General features: G+C 35.7%; 1 protein-coding gene and 1 non-coding gene across 2 annotated transcripts in view; one reads left to right on the top strand and one right to left on the bottom strand.

Moving 5' to 3' along the window:
• Positions 1–23041, top strand: part of UBL3 (ubiquitin like 3) — a 66070-nt gene that overhangs the window by 37236 nt on the left and 5793 nt on the right. Inside the window, exons 2-3 of the mRNA XM_090273744.1 lie at positions 12645–12753; positions 16810–16896. Coding sequence (XP_090129870.1) covers positions 12645–12753; positions 16810–16896 — 196 coding nt within the window. The remainder of the gene's footprint in view (positions 1–12644; positions 12754–16809; positions 16897–23041) is intronic.
• LOC150012399 (U6 spliceosomal RNA) lies at positions 4044–4148 on the bottom strand. Its single transcript, XR_016510875.1, has one exon. It is a non-coding gene; the product is annotated as a U6 spliceosomal RNA (small nuclear RNA).

Consider the following 23041-nt stretch of genomic DNA (forward strand, 5'->3'; position numbering starts at 1 on the left):
ATGGTCTAAAATCTCTTCCCTTTCAAAGGTGATTTTAATTTTGGGAAAAGCCAGAAGTCACAGGGCACCAAATCTGGGCTGTAGGGGAGCTAAGCCACCTGGTGATTTGCTGTTTTGCTAAAACACTGCACGAGACGTGATGCATGAGCAGGCACGTTGTCGTGATGAAACTGCCAGTCTCCAGTTGCTCATAGCTGCGGCCTTCTGAATCATCTAAATAGTTTTCGCGGAGGAATGTTCAAGCTTAACGCAAAATTAGATGCAAATTCATTGCCCTATCTGCTCAGTCATCTTGAATGCGACAACCACACAGGACACATGCTTACTCAAGGGCATCTGCCACCCCCACTGACTAGTACAGTGAAGTCATCACTGTTCATGCATGTGCATTCCAGTCCACTCTCCATGGCTGTCAGGTTACATCAATGCCGCACAGACCATTCCCATTACAATATATTGACAATGGCTGGACTTTTTCCGTACAGACCTCGTTTATTTTTTATTCTGCATAATAAAATTGTTATATTTTTAAATAACCTGGGCTTTTTAAAATGCTAATTAGATTATATTAGAGCTGGAAGGGACTTTTAACAGACATAGGACAATCCTTCAGAGCACCATTATTTTCCCTTTTATAGGGCAAAGGCACGCATTAAAATTATTTTCTACCCTTGGCCAGGTGGGTCAGTTGGTTGGAGTGTCATCCCACACACCAGAAAGTTGCGGGTTTGATTCCTGGTCAGGGCATATACCTAGATTGTGGCTTCAATCCCGGTTGAGGCACATATGGGAAGCAACCAATCAATGTTTCTTACATTGGTGTTTTTTTTTCCCTTCCCCCTCTCTAAAAAAATTCAATAAAAGCATACCCTTGGGTGAGGAGTTTTAGAAACTTTATTTTCTAACTATAGCCATAGCATCACATCAACTTAAGTTTTCACGTTCTTTAAAAAATATATGAGAAAGATAAGCCTTATCAATTGTGTATTTTTAAGGTGTCCATCTTATATGAATTTTAGTCTAATATTAAAGACTGTCTCTGGGTATAGCCAGTCCTTTCATATAGCAGTGATATAAATACTTAATTCACAGTTATGCTATAAAGAGGAAAGTCACTGTGACATCTCTAACAGTAGGTGTTGGACATCCTGTAACAGTAGGCTGGTGTGGCTCAGTTGGTTGGAATGTCATCCTGTAACCAAAAGGTTGGGTGTTCGATTCCTGGTTAGAGCACATGCCTGGGTTGTGGACATTGAACACATACGGTAGGCAACCAATCCGTGTTTCTCTTTCATCAGTGTTTCTCTCTCTCTTCCTCTCTCTGTAAAAGCAATGAAAAAATGTCCTTGGGTGATGATAAATTATATATATATATATTTAGATTGTAGTAAAATATAATATTTACCATCTTAACCATTTTTTAAAATCCTCACCTGGGGATATGTTTTTATTGATTTTTAGAGAGAGAGGAAGGAGGGGAGGGAGAGAGAGAGAGAAAGAAGGGGAAAGAGAAACATCGATGTGAGAGAGAAACATGGATCAGTTGTCTCCCATACATGCCCCAACAGGGGATTGAATCTGCAACCTAGGTATGTGCCTTGACCTGGGATCGAACCCCCAACTTTTGAGTGCACTGATGATGCTCTGAATAACTGAGCCACCTGGCCAGGCTTAACCATTTTAAAATGTACAGTTCAGTGATATTAAAGGCATTCATAATCTTCTGCAACCATCACCACCATCTATCTCCAGAACTCTTTGCATCTTGCAGAACCAAAACTCTGCTCATTCAACAATAACTTCCCGTTCCCTCTGGCAGACACCTTGTTTGACTTTTTTAACCTGTCATTTTCAAACTTATTTTATAGTAAATAAGAAGACTTTCTCTTAACATTTACTTATATTCTCTAGAAGTTCAGTCACTCAGAGAAAAAGGCAGGAATACCTTTTAGTTAGTATGTAGCAGATTAAGGAATATTTTTCTCAAAAATTTCATGAATCCTAAAAGAAAAGCAAGCCCTTCTGAAGTGTCTGTTTTAATAAGACATGAATTCAATATTTAGAAAGATCTAGGGGGAAATTGAGATGGTGTTTTGGGGAGACATTGATGTAAGCTAGAACAAACCGTGATCTAGGAGAGAGAAAACCTGGGTTCCTGTTCTACTTTGCTACTAACTAGCCTCTCAGGGCCTTTTCCCTTGTCTGTTCCCCATCTACCTATGAACTGGGACTACTTGCAATCTTAAAAGTTGAATGATGAGTACTATTGTAAAAGGCATGGAATCTTAAGTAGTTCTGAGAATTTGGTAATAGCATAGAAGAAGTAGGAAGGAGAGAATCTGAGAATTGACACCCATAGCAAAAGGGCAAACACTTAGCTCAAAGATAATGTGGCAGAAGCCTCAAATAATGACAAAGCCAAGACAAATAAGAAAAGTACGGACATCTAAAGGTTTCATCCTGTCTTCTAATTGGATCTTTTGGAGTAGCTAGGTGATTGGAGAGAAGAAAAAATACTATATGAGATAATATATGTAAGCAAAACTCCTGGTACATAGTTGATATTCAGTAAGTGTCAACTTCCTTAGCCAGAAAATTCATACCATCATATTTCTACGAATAGGAGATGACAAAGAAAAGAGAATTGTCATCTTTATAAAATACATGAAAATATATTATGAATATAGAAAAAGCTACTCTCTCTCCCTTCCCCAGTATTCTCTCTGTGCTTTGCTTTTGCCAATTTCCTGTCTCCTATCTATGATTTAATATTGTAGGTGCTTGGGTGACAAATAATTGTACTGGACTTTTTTTTTTTTAGTTGGTTTTAGAGAGTGAGAGAGAAACATCAATTTGTTTTTCCACTTAATTATGCATTGATTGGTTGATTCTTGTATGTGCTCTGACCAGGGATTGAACCTGCAACCTTGGTGTTATCAGGACAATGCTGTAACCAACATTGCTACTTGGCCAGGGCCTGAACTGTTGTTCTTTATTGAGTCAGAAAACCTAAAAATCCTCCTCAAAACAAATGTTTCCCTAGATAGAAATCTGGTGTCCCAGAGAGAGTGCTTTGGTTTCATTTGAATTTGCTATTTAATTGATAGTATGTATAGGAAATTAGACTGTTACTATTGTGAACTGAAATCTGGCTAAAGCAACTAGTTTATAAAGGGATATCCTATAGTCATGTTTTAATATGATACAGAACCATAATTTAATTTTAGAACCAGTGTGTTGTCTCAGTTTACAGGACTTGGAATTTGAAAAAATATATATTGTTTAGTCTCTTCATAGAACTTTAATTTTATGAGTTTTCCAAATTTATTTTAAAGTAAATGTACATTAAAATATTTAAAGAGCATTATAGTTAGTATTATGTGATTTGCTAAACTGATGATGAGTATGATGATGACAGTGGCACACAATTTGTGATAATAGCTAATTAGGCACTAAATGCTGTGTAAGTTTTGAGCTATGTTATTTTATTCTGAATTGTACTTGTAAGAATCCAGTGTTTTCTTTATTTCTTCATTGATAAGGGGGGAAAAAATCAATCTACTTAGAAAGCAAGTAGGCTAATTGACTGTTAATTCATTTTATAGCCCACCAGCTTCTTCATGTTCATTGCTCAAAAAATAGTTTAATGAATAAATAGTTGACAGTTCATATAATTCAAAAAGCATTTAATATTGCTTTGGAATATAGTGCTTCACCTACATTTTAAAATGAGTTCCATGTTCCAGAAATACACATTTCCAGTAAAACGAGATGTTGTAAATACTTGGGAGCTTAAGCTAGAGACCTCTCTGACCTCCTCTCTTTCAGGGTAGGTAAGTGTTTCTACAATTAAAAACAAGCAATCCATTTTTAATTTTTCTTTTGAGGAAATTTCATACTGATTTCCACAGTGGCTGCACCAGTCTGCATTCCCACCTACAGTGCATTAGGGTTCCCTTTTCTCCACATCTTCACCAGCACTTATTGTTTGTTGATTTTTTTTAACTATATTTTATTGATTATGTTGTTACAGTAGTCCCAATAAAAATATGGAACACTTCACAAATTTGCGTGTCATCCTTGCCCAGGGGCCATGCTAATCTTCTCTGTATCATTCCAGTTTTAGTATGTGTTGCTGAAACAAGCACGGTTTGTTGATTTTTTTATTGATGGACATTCTGACAAGTGTGAGGTGGTGTCTCATTGTGGTTTTAATTTGCATCTCTCTGACGGCTAGTGATGTTGAGCATTCTTTCATATGTCTATGGGCCCTCTGTATGTCTGCCTGGAGGGACTGTCTATTCAGGTCCTTTACCCGTTTTTTAGTTGGATTGTTTGTCTTCCTGGTGTTGAGTCGTATCAGTTCTTTATATATTTTGGAGGTTAAACCCTTGTCTGATGTATTATTGGCAAATGTGTTCTCCAGTACGGTCAGTTCTCTTTTCATTTTGATGATTGTTTCTTTAGCTGTGCAGAAGCTTTTTAATTTGATGTAGTCCCATTTGTTTGTTTTTTTCCTTTATTTCCCTTGCCGTAGAAGATATGTTGACAAAAATATTGCTACATGGGATATCTGAAATTTTACTGCCTGTGTTTTCCTCTAGGGCTTTTATGGTCTCACAACTTACCAGCAATTCCGCTGCTGGGAATATATCCTAAGAATCCTGAAACCCCAATTCAAAAGAACCTGTGCACCCCTATGTTCATAGCAGCACTATTTACAATAGCCAAGTGCTATGGGCAGCCTAAGTGCCCATCAGTAAACAAATGGTTAAAAAAAACTGGTGCATTTGCACAATGGAATACTATGCAGCAGAAAAAAAGAAGGAACTCCTACCTGTTACGACAGTGTTGATGGAACTGGAGAATATTATGCTTAATGAAATAAGCCAGTTCATAAAAGACAAATACCATATGATCTCACCTATAAAAGGAACCTAATGAACAAAATAAACTAACAAGCAAAATAGAACCAGAGGCCTGGAAACATGGAACAGACTGACATTGACTAGAGGGGAAGGGGAAAGAAAGGGAAGGGACTAGTTAGAGAACATGTATGAATGACCCGTGGACATGGACAATGGTGTGGGGATTGACTGTGGGAGCAAGGGGTGGGCTGGGCAGAGGAGGGCAAAGGGAGAAAAATTGGGACAACTGTAATATAATAACAATAAAAATTTTAAAATAATAAGTGTAACAATTCAAAATTTCAAAAAAGAAATTTACTTATAGTACCATTAGATATTTATATTAAAGGAAATAAAATATCATGTCACTTGTTTAAAAAAAAGAAAAATAAGGACTCCTACTGAGGTTTTACCTATAAAGATTTAATATTTTATATATATGAGAAATGATTTCATGCTGTGCTAAAAAGAATGTAGAAAAATATTTCATAGTTTTAATTCATTTAGCAAACCTCAGTGTACCTTAGTTTATGACTTTATACTACAAGTAAATTTATAGACAAGAATTCAGGTGTGTTTTCTTAGAGGTTGAAATCTGTTGTCATGGATGCCTTGTAATGATAACTTCTTCACATAGGATTGCTGCTCTCTTCCGGAGAGCAATAGGAATGCTTTCTGGACTTCTCTAATTTTATTTTGAAACCCTTTTCCTACAATTAAAAAAAAAAAAGTTTCATTACTTTATCCAGGATGATTGGGCTCAGGAGGTATTACTGATACTATCTCTTCTCAAACAGACCAGTCAGAGTGTGTGTGGACTGGGGTAGGGAGTGTAGGACACCAAGCATTCCAAGCAGAAGGAATAACCTGTGTAGAGGCCTTGAGGAATTGAAAGAAGATGCCTGTGACTGGAGTATAGTGAGGGCAAGAGTGGTTGAGATGATGATAGAAAATAACAATGGAGATGATGGTGAGGAATTTGCTGTGGCCACCTGGTTCATTCTAGCAGAGTGGTCGTCGGCAGCCGTCCGTCTCAAGAGACGATGGTGTAGCTTCTTAAGAGTCTATCTGCACCGCCGAGAATGGCTGTGCAGTCCGACTCGGGAGTGACACGGTATCTGTCTCCTCCCGTGTTGAATCGACATCTTGCGATGACGCTGGAGTGTCCTCTCCAGTGAAGCTGAAGCTACAGAGCCTGGGCAGGGTGATATGGAGGGTCTGCTGTTGCCCATGCAGCAGACCCCACCTCTCTTCGCAGCTGAAGGGTCCAAGGGAAAGACGGAGTCAATACAGCTTGGCTTCAGGTGCGCCGCAGGAGTTGCCGGTGTTGACTACAACGTCAAACCGCCTTAGGGACTCCGGCTCCGGATTTTCTGTCGGGGTTTACTCCCTTAGCCTTTCCCCTGAAGAGGTATGCCGCAAGGCAGCGGAGGTTTTTTGGAGTCAGAGTTTTCCTTCTCTGATGTGCCCTGACTGGAAGATCAAACCAGCGACACTTAGCTCGCAGGCCAATGCTCAATCCACTGAGCCAAACCAGCCAGGGGCTAGCAGAGTGGTAAGCAGCAGGTATTGTGCTATTAGCACACCTGGGTTCAAATCTCACTCAGCTTCTGTACATACTGAAGTCTCTAAACTCATTCCTGCAACTCTAAAATGAGGGGTTGGGGAGGAAGAGTAGTAATACCTGCTTCAGAGCCTGGCTTGGAGGAATGGTAACCAAGTGCAGTACCTGAAATATAGCAAGCCACATGACAAGTAGCAGGCTGTTAGCATCTTTCTTCTTTATTCACTTCATCATATAAACCCAACTCTGGATTCTTAGATTCACAGGCTCTCCTTATGCTACTTTTAAAATTCATTCAGCAAATATTTATTGGGCACTTAAAATTTTATATCCTGTCTACCCCTCTCTGCCATACTTATGTTTGAATGTCTCTTTCATAGCTTCAAGGTTATGAAATCCTCAGAGATTTCTTATTAAATCTTTTGTAATCCAGGCTTTCGTATTAAAACTTTTGTAATCCGGGCACCAAGCATAGTATCTGCTTCAGAAAATGTTTGAATAAATGCACACCTAAAACAAAGTTTATGAAACAAGTGAGTACCGTATCTTAGCACTGCAGTTGCTTGGATAATTTGTTTTAAATCAGCCCTATGTAGAAAAATGAACACATTTCTTGTTGCCCTCATCCCATTTTTCTTTTACAAAAATTCAAAATATTCCCATTACAATTCCATAACTCTAAAAAAAAAATAGAAAATTTGCTTGCCCAGCCAGTGTGGCTCAGGTGATTGTGTGTCATTTCACAAACTGAAAGGTTGCCAGTTATATTCCTGGTCAGGGCATATGCTTGGGCTGCGGTTTCGTCCCCAGTTGGGGAACATACAAAAGTCAGCCAGCCAAACAATGTTTCTCTCTCACAGCAGTGTTTCTCTCCTTTTCCCTCCCTTCCCCTTTCTAAAAATTTCTTAGAAATTAATTAAATTTTGAAAGAAAATACGCTTATTTTCAAATTCATACATTACCTCAAAATAAGTCACTGATAAGTTTGTTTATATCTTTTTTCCAAGATTAAGTAGCTATTTTAATACAATATTACTTTCTTTAAAAAACTATTTTCGAGTGCAAGTAAGGCAAGTAAGTGAAGACAGACATGTACCACCATATAAATTTTTAGCAAGTTGGATGCTTGCTTTAAAAAACAATAACAGCCCTGGCTGGTGTAGCTCAGTGGATTGAGTACCGGCCTATGAACCAAAGTGTCGCTGGTTCGATTCCTAGTCAGAGCACATGCCTGGGTGGCAGGCTGGGTTCCCCATTGGGGATGTGTGAGAGGCAACCACACATTCATGTTTCTCTCCCTTTCTTTCTCTCTCCCTTCCCCTCTTTCTAAAAATAAATAAATAAAATACTTTAAAAAAAAACAAAATACTTTAGATAATTATAGACTCACATGCCTTTGTAGGAAATGGTAAAGAGAAATCACATATACCCTTCACCCAGTTTTCCTTAATGGTAACATTTTATAGAACTGTGGTACAATATCCCAACAGGAAATTAATGCTGATAAGATCTACAGACTCTATTTGTATTTTCTAGTTTTCTTGCACTGATTTGTGTCTATGTGTGTATTTAATTCTCTGCAGTTGTATCACATGTGCAGATTTATGTGACCACTTAGTTCCTTGTGCTTCCCTTTTGTAAACATAGCATCTGTGCCTCTTTCTCAAACCTTGCCACCATGATTCTTTTCTTCATTTCATAATTTTGTCACTTCAAGAATATTATATAAATGGAATCATACATATGTAATCTTTTGGGATTGGCTTTTTTTACTCAGTATAATCCCCTTGAGATAAATTGAGAGCTTTTCAAAGGGATTTGCAAAGGAAGTCTTAATATCTTTCCCACTGGGCTTCTTGCTTGGCCTTTAGCAAAAAAGGTAGGAATCAGCACTACAAAGGCAAAGGTGCTTCCCTCCCGTGTGAGGTAGAGTACCCCAATACTCGTGTTCTTGTTCAGAGACTCTCAGAGAAGTTAGGATTTCATTTTCTGATCTACATGTCTATGACCTATTGGTAGAAAACAGTCATATTTCTGTTAAAGGGCATGGGCCATCTCCATAATTGTTTTATGTCCAAAGACCATTCCAGTTAATTCCATCTTTCATTCCCTCTCTCTCCTTTCTCCCTTTTTTAAAATCCTGACCAATCGAAAACTAATTGCTGTTGAATTAAGCTCTAGATGAGACTTCTTCAAATTGATCACATCAATTTGACTGAAAACGTTTTCTTTTACTTGAAATTACACGCATAGAAGAAAGAGTTCTTGTTGTTTCCATTGGCTTTACAGGAAATGATCATGGTAGTTCTACCTCACTAATAGTCTTGTTTTGATTTGTTTTGCCTCAAAAATAATTATAAAATATGTAATTCATTTGGATGGTCAAAATGCCATCTCTTGGGAATTTTATTACATAATAGGAGCTCATATCATGTCATCCAGAGTCTTGATTAATAGTTTTATTTTTTAGACAAGTATGTATATGCAGTGTATAATATTTTAAGCTGTAAATAGGAGTCTTATTTTTAACTCATTGTTGCTATGTCAAGATCCCACTACCTCACAAATTGAAGTTCTTTTAAGGTATTTTATAGATTGACTTAGCTTGACTTCAAAGAAGTTAAAAGGCCTTTCATTAATAAATATTTAAATAATTGGTACATTATCCTTTAGAGGGAATTAGGTCATATTTGGAACTATATCTGCATCTCCATATCACTACCAAGAAATTACTGTTATCAATGTCCATTCTACCTAATGCACTTGCCATTTGATAAAATTCCCAGAATGCTGAAACCTAGATTTGAATCTTAATGCTGATCTTTCCAGTCTACATTTTCACTTGCATTTTGAAACTAAAGAAACTGAAATATTAGTCAACAAATATTGATTAAACATCTACTATATTCCAGGCACTGGAAGTGTTTTAGCAAGTACTTGACTTACCAACTTAAGTTTGTGTGTTTATTGCTGTTATTTTAAATTTTGGACATAAGCTTATTTCATGAAGGGGTCTTTATCTGTTATTGTCAGTTTTAGGTAATTTTAACAATAAGATTTGGTAAATTCTTACATTTATGTATTTATGGGCTTACTTTTGCATTGTCATATTTCCCTCCTTCCCCATCCACAGGGGTCATTAGGCTTCCTCTAAGGAGATTTTAAAATATTACCTTGCTTTTTGTTCTTATTTTGTAGCCCAAAGCACTTTCAAACTCTGCCATGACTTACAAACTCAAATGTTTTCTGGGGCCAAGCAGGTGTCATAAGTATATGAAGCAGAGCAGTGTAAGTAAGTAGGGATTAGTAGGGTCTGTGTCAAACTGAAAAGTTCGTACCTACTTGTAAACATATTTAAAAATATTTTTAACCTATGTCACACACATCTAAAGCCTAAAAGTTTCCAACATTCGGAACATCTAGATAAACGAATTCTTTAGACCATTGATTTTCAGATATGAAAGTGAAATATCAGTTTATTGGTGACAGTGATGTATACCAATTTTAAAATAGGAAATACTGAGAACTTTGTAGTATGAACCCAAAATTAGTTAGTGTTACATATTTATGGGGTGAGTGATATGTGTTTTGTTTTATTTAATATATTGTGGACATCTTTTTATGTCAAATCATCTACATCTGTATTTCATGTCATTTAACAACTGTGCCACTTTCCATTGTAAAGATTTATGGTCGTATATTTTCCATTTCTCCATTGATGGATATTAGGGAAAATCTAAAATATGATTTGGTGTCACCATTACAGATTATAAAGATTAAATCTTTTTTCTTTGTTATTTTTAAATATTATAATTTGAATAAAAGTTCAGTAGAAATTAATTTTAAACTTAGATTATTCTAAGAAGTAGTAGGTTCATATCATTTATGTAACTCTTAGGAAGCTTGAATTTAGTTATATTCATTTCTGGTTAAACAAATATATTTGGCTAAACCATTGTGAGGGTCGTAATTTCTTGGGCATTAATGACTAAAAGGCTCTTATCAGTAGTTTGAAGACGTTAGAAGACTCCATGTAATTTTAGAGCATAATATGTGTATCAATATTTGCACATAAATGGACAGCCATGAACAGTGATGTGTTAGAACTAATGTCCATATTGTATTCCTTGCTTTAAAAATTACTCATTACTTGTTTATTATAGGAAATAAATAAGGTGGTGATTTCTTGTAGTTTCATCATTTTGGCAAACCACTGCTTGAATTCAGTTCAAGTGGAACTTACAGAGTTTCTGGATCATATCACTTCTTCATAGCTGTGCGATTTCATCAGATTGCTTCCTGTATTAGGCTCTTTGGTCTAATTTCATTCTAATTAAGAAAGAAAGGAAGCAAAGAATTCTTACTGGACATAAATAAATAGCTTTTCGCTTGGAAAACAGATTCCTATTTTAACTTTTAAAAAACTTTTTTAATTGACAGACTGCACAATACTGTTAGAATATATTTTCTTTTTTTTCTTTTTTTATTTTTGGTTTTTCAATTACAGTTGTCCCCTTTTCTCCCAATTTCTCTCCCCCACCCAACCCACCCCCTCTCCCACAATCATATCCCTCCCCGTTGTCCATGTCCATGAGTCATTTATATATGTTCTTTGACTAAACCCTTCCCATACTTATCCCCAGAATACATTTTCTAATATGGAATCCAGTTCTCCATCTGATATGGAATCCAGTTGCACCTCATTGAATATAGAATTGCCTGTGTGTAGCATTTTTCTAGATGAGATGTTTTGTAACTTTCAACTCATTTTCAAAGTGGTGAGGCGCTGGGAGTGGCATTGGCTGTGGTGGTGGCAGGTGGTAGATCAGTGAGTGCTCTAGTGTCTTGATGGTCCTGCATCGGGCATTGATTTATCATTGTAGCCTTTACCATCTTACAGATTTTCTGGTAATTTTTTATAAGAAAAAATATTGGTAACCGAAGATGAGAGCTTGGGTAACCTGGGATCTAGGACAACCCAAACTGGTACAGTGACATTCTCTGTTCTTTATATATAAAGAAGCAGGGCTTAGTCCCAGGACTCAGCTCTCGACCAGACCCAACTTTTAGGAAGGTCTTCTTTGCTGTCTTAACAGAGGCCCAGAAATATAAGAAAAAAGCTATGCTTGTATTTCTATAACTTACAGGGAAATGAGTGGATGTTGTGATTTAAGAAAAATAATATCAAATTAATTATGGGTAAAGATGAAAATTAAAAAGTGAACATTTTGGAAAATGTGTCAAGAATGGCATATAAGCAAATACCTGTTTAGTGAGAAATGTAAATCCAGTGGATCTCAGAAATTTTAATTCTGTTATCCACCTTAGATTTTCACAGGGTCTGTGCTCTTTGTCCTACGTAGCTGCTCCTTCCCTTGCCAAGAAAATATGTGATCGTGCATTTGGGATTAAAGTAACTGCTGTCATTGATACTGCTATTAACCATAATAAAGTTCTTTAAAATTATAGCTTCTGGTTATATGCTTAGGTTTGAATAATTGTATAGAATAAAAAGTTTTATATAATTTATTGTTTTCTCTTTATTTTTTTCTAAGAAGTGTATTAACAACTAAATTTTTTCTGTTTAATGAAGTCATCTGCAGAGTCACCATTTTTATTAGTTTTTCAATGGAATATATGCATTTTGTAGTAATAATGATAACCTGTTACAGTCCAATTCTGAACATCATTGAAGTAGTTAAATTTAAAGACATAATGGATTTTGGTTTTCTTTGGTTCTTTTATTATGGCAAATATATCTGCTTCCCCCTCATATATACTGAATATTAGAAATAGTATCATATACCAAATCCCCAATTTCTAAAAAAATTTTACAGCCCTCACCAGTTTGGCTCAGTTGGTTGAACATCATCCTGCAAAGCAAAAGTTCACCAATTCAATTCCCACTCAGGGTACATGCCTGGGTTGTTGGTTCAGTCCCTGGTCCAAGTGTGTGCAACTGATTGATGGTTCTCTTTTACTCTTTTTCCTTTCTCTAAAAATAAATAAATAAATAAATAATTTTTTAAAAGTTTTTTACAGAATTTAAGTAAATAAAAATGAGAAAATGATATTAGTAATAATTTAGAATGTGATTGAAATGAAAAACTGAGTCATATTTTACTTTAACATTTTTGAAGTTTATATTAGAAAGCATTTTTGTCTTCTTTCAGATCAATTTGCGCCTCATCTTGGTAAGCGGGAAGACAAAAGAGTTCCTGTTTTCTCCTAACGATTCTGCTTCTGATATTGCAAAGCACGTGTATGACAATTGGCCAATGGGTGAGTGGTGTTTTTCTCTTGAGAATGAATACTGTTAATTCTCCATGCCTTTATCTTGTTTCACAAACATTTTGAAAAAGTCTTAAATATATAAAGTATAAAGAAACAATTAATTGAGGGTAGAAGCCTCAAAGGTAAAGGGGACCACTGTATGACCTTCCCTATTTTGCTCTTCAGCCACCTCACTGCAAAATGGTACAGGAGCCACTCTGCTGAGTCCCTGTTTTTGACCTAGAACTGCTTGATGTAAATGAAAATTTTTTTTTAAAAGTAAAACACAGTGCAGCTAACAGATACACACTTTCATTTTAGTTAGCCTAAACAAATTAAAAGGGGAGAAGAACTACCTTAAATTATATATTCTCTTTAGTCAGTTCTATGCATAAACTATTTAAAATTGAGTTAGACACAAAGTGATTTCTAATTCATGTCACTCCATGTGTTCTCTGAACTACTACAGGTCAAGAAGGTATAAAACCCTTTTGTACTTAGCATTTTTAAGCCAGTGTCCATGATTTGTCCCCACCAAAATTTGTAGAAGAGTGTGTGTCATTCCTCCCTTTCTCTGCGTCTTTTCTATGTGAGAAGACTCTGGTCTAGCCATCCGACAGTGAGTCTTTAGCGTATGTTCTTCCTTTCAAATGTCCCCACGTCATCTTGCCCCTTTCATGGCATGTACCATAGCAATATGACTGTTTGAGCTGATTTCACTTAATTTAACTAGCCAGAGCAATTTGGACTTTTAAAGGAAAAGACTTGTTTCAACAAAGAACACAGTGTATAAAAAAAGAATCAATTAGATAAGTATCTCTTAACATTAAATAATATATATAACTCTTCTAGAGAAAGAAAATTCTTGTAGATTCTCTAGTACTGGCTTAAATTATTTTATTACAGTATTTATTTTGAAAGGTAAAAACATCAAACCCAGTTAAAACTCTTTATCCTTATTAACTCATGTACAACCATAAAACTAAAAAGATCTACAAAGAAAATGCACATATAACTCTTAAAACCAATAATATTAAAATTAACAACATTATTGGGCCCAATGATGTATTTTCATTAAAAGCAGCTCACAGCTTGCACTGTTGAGTTGGCATGCATGTGCTCTTACTTGCTGTATGAGGACCCAGTCACCACAAAACCTTCATTCACACTGTGTTCCAAATTGTCATTCGGCCCTCACTCAGCAAGAATGAATCATATATGTATTTAGTCCACCTCTGTCCTTTCCTTGTTAGCCTCTTGACAGTTAAAGAAGTCCTCTTTGGTGCCAGTTTAATCATGAACTTAAATGCATACATGGGCATTAAAATCCCAAGGCTCTACTTTGTTATAAGCGGATTATTTGAATTATCTAGCTAATCTCTTCCAGATTACCACTAAAATGAAGCATAATTTAAAAATTCTTAAAAAGGATTTTCAGACCCTAAGAGCATATTTTTGGTATTCATAGATCTGAATTTAAGAAACACTGATTTAGACAGATACTTTCAGATAATTAGATCTTTCTTCACACTGATAACCAAGAGAGAAGTCAGTGTTAGTCCTAAATCAGAAAGCTACTGAAACTAAAGGTTATAGGTAAGAAGAAATTTCAGAAAATCTGAAGTGGACTAAACTTGGGGCTCTTGGAATACTGGAATTGCTTCATAGCCAGGGGGAGCCATAGCTGTCAGGGCGAAAAGCATTTTAAAAATATAGTACTCATGTTTTACTAAGTATGACGTAGTGTTACTTTTATCATTTTGGAGGGAAGGGAAGGGAAGGTAAAGATAGCTTTTGACAGCTGTGGATATTGTAGAAAAGAGTACACAAAACATAGATGGGTCATCCCTCTCAAAAACTTTTTTTGGAGGCAACATTATAACTTAAAAGAAATATTTTTACCTTCGTTATTGTTTGCCTTGGATATTAAAATTAGTTTAATTCCTTAGAATAACCTGACTAATGGTAAACGAAGGTGAGACTCAAGTGCAGGTCTTTGCCATAAGTAATTTCCCAATTGCATGGAGCATCTACCAGCACTGGAAATTGATTGTGTTAATCCCATGGTACTTATTGCCCCAAAAGAAGTGTTTGAACCCTGCCTTTCCTCAATTTGCCAGCTGTACTCAGCAATTTTAGATAATGGAGGGAATACAAATACATCATTTAATTTTTATTTTACATAAAATAAGTTAATCATCACACATTACATCACATAATACACCAATGGTCAGAAAATGTAAATATTTATTGGTGCTAATAATAAAAATGTAGTAAATATTAAATCAATCAAAGAGAATACTTTGCACAATACATTTTTGGAAAGAATTGGTTTTCCTTAGTATAATCTTACACAGTTTAGTGCAATATTAATGGGTAGAATAGTGACACACGTAGCTGTTACTGGGTCAGAGGTTCAAAATGTAATTCACTAAATATATGTTACTGGTAGCTGAAATTGCTCCATGAGGCATTGTTCTTCTGCAGGTCTCTAAATTTCAGATCCTCTAAGAGGGAGGGGGAGCGAGCATATTAAACCAGTGGCATATGCAGAAATCAAGACACTGTATAAGATAATAAAACATGTGTTTTCAAGTTTCTGCAGCTTAAAAAAATACTTTAAATATTTTTAGAATATATTTTTCTGTGAAATAATTAGTCGTTTTCTTTATATCTGTGAAACACTTCTGTCTTGACCAGAAATATTCTGTTAAACAGTAACTTTGCATGCAATGAATTCAGAGTAATCCATATAAAAGTGTTTGAGGCTTATTTGACTTTTCTTCTAGAAGAGGAGGGATCTGGGAACACTAGAGTCAGAAAGAAGGAAGGCATGCCAGGGGAGGGAAGAGGGACCTGAGAAAAGGCAGGAGGGGCCTCCGGGGGAGGGGAAAGAGGGGGAATAGAAATGACTGAGTTTTATTTCCCCACTACTCGTTTCTGCTGTGCTGAGTCAGTAGGAGGCACTGGTTTTATCAAATTCATATTCATCATTTTGAACACTCAACAAAAATAGGCAAAAGGAAAGTGCTCTACTTATCTATCCCCTTTTTATTCTTCACTTCCTCTTCTGGATATTTCAAACTAGTTTTTGTGTTGATAGTTAACTCCTGATATAGGAGCTTCTATAGGAAACAAGCACATCATACTAGAATTGTTGAGAACGATAATGGAATTCTCAAATTGCTATCAAAATCAGAGCTTTAATTACGATATCCACCAGCTCATAAAAATTACTAACCCCATAACTTACACACACCAGTGTTCTTACACCATTATTTTAACAGAGTAGTGTTTCATCAGCTACATGCTAAAGTAGACTGTCATTCTGTTACTCATCTTGCCCACCAGTTTGTGTTTTGATTTTCTTTGTGCACTTTGCTAGCTTCCATTTTACCCTCTAATGCAATTTTTTTGGTTTTAAGGTTTCTTCTGAGTATTTTGGGTAAAGTGAATTAAAGTTCTGTTGTCTGTAATGTTTACCAGATATCTTCAAAAAGACAATAAAGTAATGTCACCATTGTCCAAAAAGTAAACACATTCTTTTGTTAATCTGTTTAAAAAATTTTTGTTCTCCCCAGTTTTGGGGTATACTTTTCTTGTTATTCTCTATGTCAATATGTTAATTATTTTTAAAATCTTTGCTAAACATATTGTTTCTAACCTCAAATATATATTAACAGATACAAATATTATATTGGAATATTATAATCTTTTCTCTTAATTACTGGTAATTGAAATTAATTTTCAAATGACATTTATCTTTTCCTAGGATTGGATTTTTCACAGCTCATTTGATTTAATTTTTAAACATCAGGACTCTAATTTAAGTGTTCTTAAAAAGCAAAAACTAGTCTTTTTGCAGCTCTTACTAGTTAAGGAGAAGAGCTAGCAAGAACCGAGGCTGCAGTGATAGCGTAATGCCTGTTTTACTTACCATAAGTGGAAGCTCCAAGTGTCTTCTCTGATGTGCTCTATCTGATTTGGATCAGAAGTTTAGAAGAGTGCAGTAATACCTTAATTTTGTGGTGAAACACACCTAACAAGTTCACTGGTTCTTTTCAGACTGGGAAGAAGAGCAGGTCAGCAGCCCAAATATTCTACGACTTATTTATCAAGGACGATTTCTCCATGGAAATGTCACATTAGGAGGTAATAGTTACTTTTGTATGGGATTTAATGTCTCTTGTGGCAGCATTATCCGTGTTTGTTTAATGTTAATGTCTGATTTTACTAAAAAATTATGACCTCAAACTCAGTATGAATTCTGCCTATTTTTTGATGTCCACTTCTTTTACTTCTGGATAATAAATATAATATGTAATATTTAAAGTTAGAACCTGGTACACAAACAAGGGAAAACTTATGATAAATGGTTTTCAAATATAGATGAAGGAATGTTTTTAGTTTGACTTTAATTGATGTGATGGCCGTTCATGCAAGAATAAAGAGTAACATTAGAGAGACGGTATCGCGTAGTGACTGAAAGAGAGATTTTAGAGCCAGATGTCCAAGTTGCACCATAGGTCCACTGCTCACTGGCTGTGTAACCTTGGGCAAGTGACTAACTGCTTTGTGTCACAGTTTCCTCATAGTAAAGTGGAGTAGCCACTGTGTCTGCCTCCAAGGTGGGGAGGGTTAAAGCAGTTTATACGCTCAAAGCATTTAGAACAGTGCTTGGCACATAGTATACACTTGTTAGCTATTATTGCTTTTACCTGTGATTGGAGAAACATAGCTCAATGGTGCCCCCTTATGGGTACATTTTCTATCATCAGCAGGGTTTGTTTTGCTTTTAGTACAAGTATTCTGGTAATTAGAAATTTGTAGGCAAACGAAAGACCTACTTTAATATATCTTTGTTTAAACACAGTGTGACTTTTTAAAATCTAAACCTAACATGAAGTGTTTAATTTGTTTTTCCTTAAAGGTAGAATAGTTTCATTCATTCATTCAGCATATGCTTATTCCTTATGTGCTAACACTGTGCTAAACAATTGGAGATACAGGGTTAACTAGATGGAATCTCCTCCTTCAAGGTACTATAGTATTACATGGAAACAGACAAAATCCACTGTTAAATACTGTGTGGTCAGGGCTGGAGTAGATAAGTGCAAATGATAATTTAAGTAGAATGTTTCAGGATATAATTTCACTGAAAATGCCTTTGGTCTTTCATGTGGATAATGAAGGAGACAACACATAGGTTCATAGCAACTATCTTCAAATATTCTAATGGCTCCCATGGAGAAGGCTTAGGCTTGTGACTTGCTCTATAACCCTGCGAAATTAAGGTAGGACCAACAGCTGGAAGTCAAAGGCAGACACATTTCTGTTAACTACTAGAAAGAATATTTGAACAAATAGAGCTGCCTAAAGAAGGAATGGACCTCTGTGGGAAAAGGGAGATCCTCTTGCGCAGCAGGTGAATATGACGTGGGGGTACAACCATGGATGAAGGTCAGTCGTGTGGATGTTCAAATAGGAGGCCTGGGCATTCACTGCCACTCTTGAGATCTTGTGGTTTCATAAGTTTCAGGTTTAAATTTTTTGATTAAAAATTTCTTAAAACAGCCCTAATACCCTTTTTTTATCTCAGTTACATAGAATTTTAATCTGCTAAAGAAGAGTTGTGATAACAGCCTTATCAGTTGGAGGATAAAGGTCAGCTACAGGTTTAGTGTTCATACATTCCTCGTCAGTGTTTCCCAGCTGTGGATGAGTTGGTGAGCATGAAAGTCATTTGGATGCTCATTTTAATAGGCCAATTTCTGCAGGCCCTCTCCCCTCCCCATCTCCCAGTCTACTGAATTGAAATCCTGGGTAATGTTTTATGTGAAGGTGGAAAACCTCTGTTCTGGGTGTTGTGAGGTGTCATAGCAGAAAGCAGAAGCATCCACAGTGAAGGAGAGTGAAAGCATTTCAGATCCTTGTACCCTCTTCCTTCAGCTGCTTTGATGCTGTTCGTATCTACTATTTCTAGTTAAAATTCACGTGGAGAGGAAAATCATAGTCCTCATCAATCCAAGTTTTAGCTTCAAATGGCCAGCCATTCAGCAGCTTTCCAGGCCTGTGCATTTGTCTAAATTGTCATCTCACTTTTATGCCTGTTTTCTGACACACATTTTCCTTGCTGTCTGAAAACACTGATGTTAATGATGACCACACTGACATTTACCAAATGTTGTCTTCGTGCCAAGCCCTGAACTGAGAACTTTCCTTGGATCGTTTCGTTTAATCACTAGAACTGTTAAGGGTCAGGTGGTGATAGAATTACTTACTATCCAATGTAGGTGGAGGAAACGGAGGCTCAGGGAGGAGGTCAGTAACTCCCCACTCCTTTCATAGCTGGTGAGTAGCAAAGATGTGATTTGTAACTCAGGTCTCACTTTCTGAAGTCAACAAGATGGTGTGACAGTGATGCCCAGCGAGGCACGTGTCCATTTTAAATTCAGTCAGCATTTCCTGATACTTTCAATGAAATTTTTAATAATATGAAGTCTTATTTGTATTTTAATGTTAAGTCTGGTCTGAGAGAGTCTCTGAAAAGGCCCTCCTCTTTTTCCATCTTCGTGTTTATGGGCCATTGTGCTCCATTTGAATTTCAGAAGTTAAGAGAACAGAACAAATAATGGGTGATTGATTTTAAATAAAATGGAAACTCACCTTAATTACAGAAGTATTAATAATATTGAAGATAATCAGGAGAGGTTTTTGTTTTTTTTTTTCAATCCATATGTTGACCATCATCAAGCAGAGCAAGATTTAAAAGGCAGGTAACAGGAGAATCACACTTGTTTATTTATGGTTGTAAGCCTGCCTCCAGTTTGTAACTAGTGAAGAGCAAGTATTTGGAGATATGAGAACTCAGAGGTCACAACGATAGAAATAACTCTTGAAGTTAGATATGTGGGATCTTCTAATTCTATACACAAAGGAATTTACCATGAAACTTGTTGGTGTTTGCTTAAGTGGTTCATGGATACATGGGTTTTTTATATTAATCTAAGTCTGAAATATTTCATATTTCTAAATCTTTGTTATTTATAAATGAAGAAAAACTTTTAAAGACTGGATTAGAAAATAGTGATTATTAATAATGCCAAGACAGTGATTCTTTTAAAATAAGCTTTTAAAGAAATTTATTTTCTAATCGAAGAATATAAGGTTGAGATTAAATGTTCAAAATTACCATTAAGTTTGTAATTTTTTTCTGTTTCTACATTATAGTTGCCTGTTCGGTGCAGACATTTTATTAAGTGACTGACATATAATTAGATTTAGAAACAAATGTCTCTTAATCTAATTTTTTTCCTATATCTAGAAAAAAATAGTCTTTAAAAGAAATTTTTTTAAAATTCTGGTATGTAAAGCTTTTTTTAAAGTATAGTTAACATTCAATATTACATTAGTTTCAGGTTTTTATTTTCTTTTTTTTTAGTATTTTTTTGATTATGTTGTTACAGTAGTTCCAATTTTTCCCCCCTTGCTCCTCTCTGCCCAGTACCCCCCTTCCCTCCAGCAATACTACCCCCCTTAGTTCATGTCCATGGGTCATGCATGTAAGTTTTTTTGGCTTCACCCTTTCCTATATTATTCTTAACTCCCCCCTGTCTATTTTGTACCAAACCAATTATGCTTCTTGGTCCCTGCACAACATCCCCATTTCTCCCCCGTCCCCCTCCCAGCTTATAACCCTCCAGATGATCCCCATACCTATGATTCTGTTCCTATTCTGGTTTGCTTAGTTGGATTTTGTTTTTATTTTTTTTGATTCAGTTGTTGATAGTTGTAAATTTTTTGTCATTTTAGTGTTCATAGTTTTGATCTTCCTTTTCTTAAGTAAGTCCTTTGACATTTCACATAATAATGGCTTGGTAATGATGAGCTCCTTTAGCTTTCCCTTGTCTGGGAAGCACTTCATCTGCCCTTCCATTCCAAATGATAGCTTTGCTGGGTAGAGTAATCCTGGTTGCAGATTGCCTTTCATCACATTGAATACTGCTTGCCAGTCCATTCTTGCCTCCAAAGTTTCTTTTGAGAAATCAGCTGATAGTCATATCCCATTGTAAGCAATTCTCTGCTGCTCTCTTGCTGCTTTAAGGATTCTCTCCTAGCCTTCACCTTTGGCATTTCAATCATGATGTGTCTCAGTGTGGTCCCCTCTGGGTCCAGCTTGCCCATGACTCTCGGTGGTTCCTGACTTGTATGTCTATTTCCTTCACCAAATTTGGGAAGTTTTCCTTCATTATCTTTTTACATGTGTTTCACCACGTTGTGGCACTGTGTGGGGAAGGGGTGTTTCATGTTTTTATACCTTATGAAGTGATCACCATGAGAAGTCTAGTGAGCATCTGAAACCATACAAAGTTATTGTTTTATTACTGAGTGTATTCCCTGTACTATACATTACATCCCCTCACTCATTTGTTATAAATATTAATTTGTACCTCTTAATCACCTTCACCTCTTTGCCTCCATCACCCACCCCCTGGCAGCTATCAGTTTGTTCTCTGCATCTGTGAGTCTGTTTTGTTTTGTTTACTCATTTGTTTAGTTTTTTAGATTCCACATATAAGTGAAATGATACATATTTGTCTTACTCTGACTTATTTCACTTAGCATAATAAATTCCCTCTAGGTTCATCCATGTTGTTGCAAATGGTGAGACTTAATTCTTTGCTATGGCTAAGTAATATTACAATGTATGTATGTACCATATCTTCTTTATCCATTCATATATAGATGGTCACCTAGGTTGCTTCCATTTCATGTCTATTGTAAATAATGCTTCAGTGAACCTAAGTGTGCATATATTTTTTCAAATTAGTGTTTTCATTTTCTTTGGAAAAATACTCAGAAATGAAATTGGATGGTAGTTCTATTTTTAATTTTACTGAACCTCCGTACTGTTTTTTCACAGTGGCTTTATCAATTACAGTCCCACCAACAGTGCATGAGGGTTCCCTTTTATCTGCATTCTCGCCAGCACTTGTTGTTTGTTGTCTTTTTGAAGATAGCCATTCTGACAGGTGTGAGATAATATTTCATTGTAGTTTCTATTTGCATTTCCCTGGTTATTAGTGATGTTGAACATCTTTTCATGTGTCTGTTTACCATCTGTATGCCTTTGGAAAAATGTCCATTTGGGTTTTATTCCCTTTTTTTAAAACTGGATTATTTTGGGTTTTTTGATGCTGAGTTTTATATATTTTGGTTATTAACCCCTTATCAGGTATATCACTTGCAAATATCTTCCTTTATTCAGTAAGTTGCATTTTTGTTTTGTTGATGGTGTCCTTTGTTGTGCAAAATATGTTTAATATAGACCCATTTACTTATTTTTTATTTTGTTGCCTGTGCCTGAGGAGATGCATCCAAAAAATATATTTCTAACACTGATGTCAAAGAGTTTACTGCCTATGTTTTCTTCCAAGAGTTTTATAGTTTCAGGTGTTAAATCAGGTCTTAAACCTGTTTTGCATTTATTTTTGTATGTTGTGTAACAAAGCAGTCCAGTTCAATTTTTTTTTTTGTATTAGCTATCCAGTTTTCTCAACACTGTTTATTGAACACTTTTCCCCATTGTATATTCTTGCCTCCTTTGATGTAAATTTAATTGATTATGTAAACATGGGTTTATTTCTAGACTATTCTGTTCCATTGACCTGTGTGTCTTTTTTTGTGCCAGTACCATAGTGTTTAGATTACTGCAGCTTTGTAGTATGGTTTGAAATCAGAGAGAGTGAGGTCTCCAGCTTAAATTTCATTTACTTCTGCTCTGGTCTTTATTAATTCCTTGCTTCCTCTAAATTTAGGCTTTGTTGCTTCTTTTTCTACTTCCTTTAGGTATAAGACTAAATTGAGACTTTTCTTGTTTATTGAGATAGGTATGTATTCCTATAAACTTCCCCCTTAGAATGGCTTTTGCTGCATGCCATAGATTTTGTAATATTTTCATTTGTCTCAAGGTATTTTTTGATTTCCTCTTTGAGTTCTTCACTGATCTGTTGGTTGTTTGGTAGCATGTTGTTCAGCCTCCACATGTGTTCTTTTCAATTTTTCTCTTATAATTAATTTCTAGTTTCATATCATTGTGGTCAGAAAAGACACTTGATATGATTTCAACCTTTTTAAATGTATTGATTTGTTTTGTGGGCTCATATATGATCAGTCTTGGAGAATATTCATATACACTTAAAAAGAATATCTATTCTACTCTTTTGGGATGGAAAGTTCTGTTCGTATCTTATTAAGTCCATCTAGTCTACTGTGTCACTTAAGACCAATGTTTCTT

The sequence above is a fragment of the Furipterus horrens genome, unplaced genomic scaffold (assembly GCF_987537825.1).
Source record: "Furipterus horrens unplaced genomic scaffold, mFurHor1.1.pri manual_scaffold_4, whole genome shotgun sequence".
NCBI lineage: Eukaryota > Metazoa > Chordata > Mammalia > Chiroptera > Furipteridae > Furipterus > Furipterus horrens.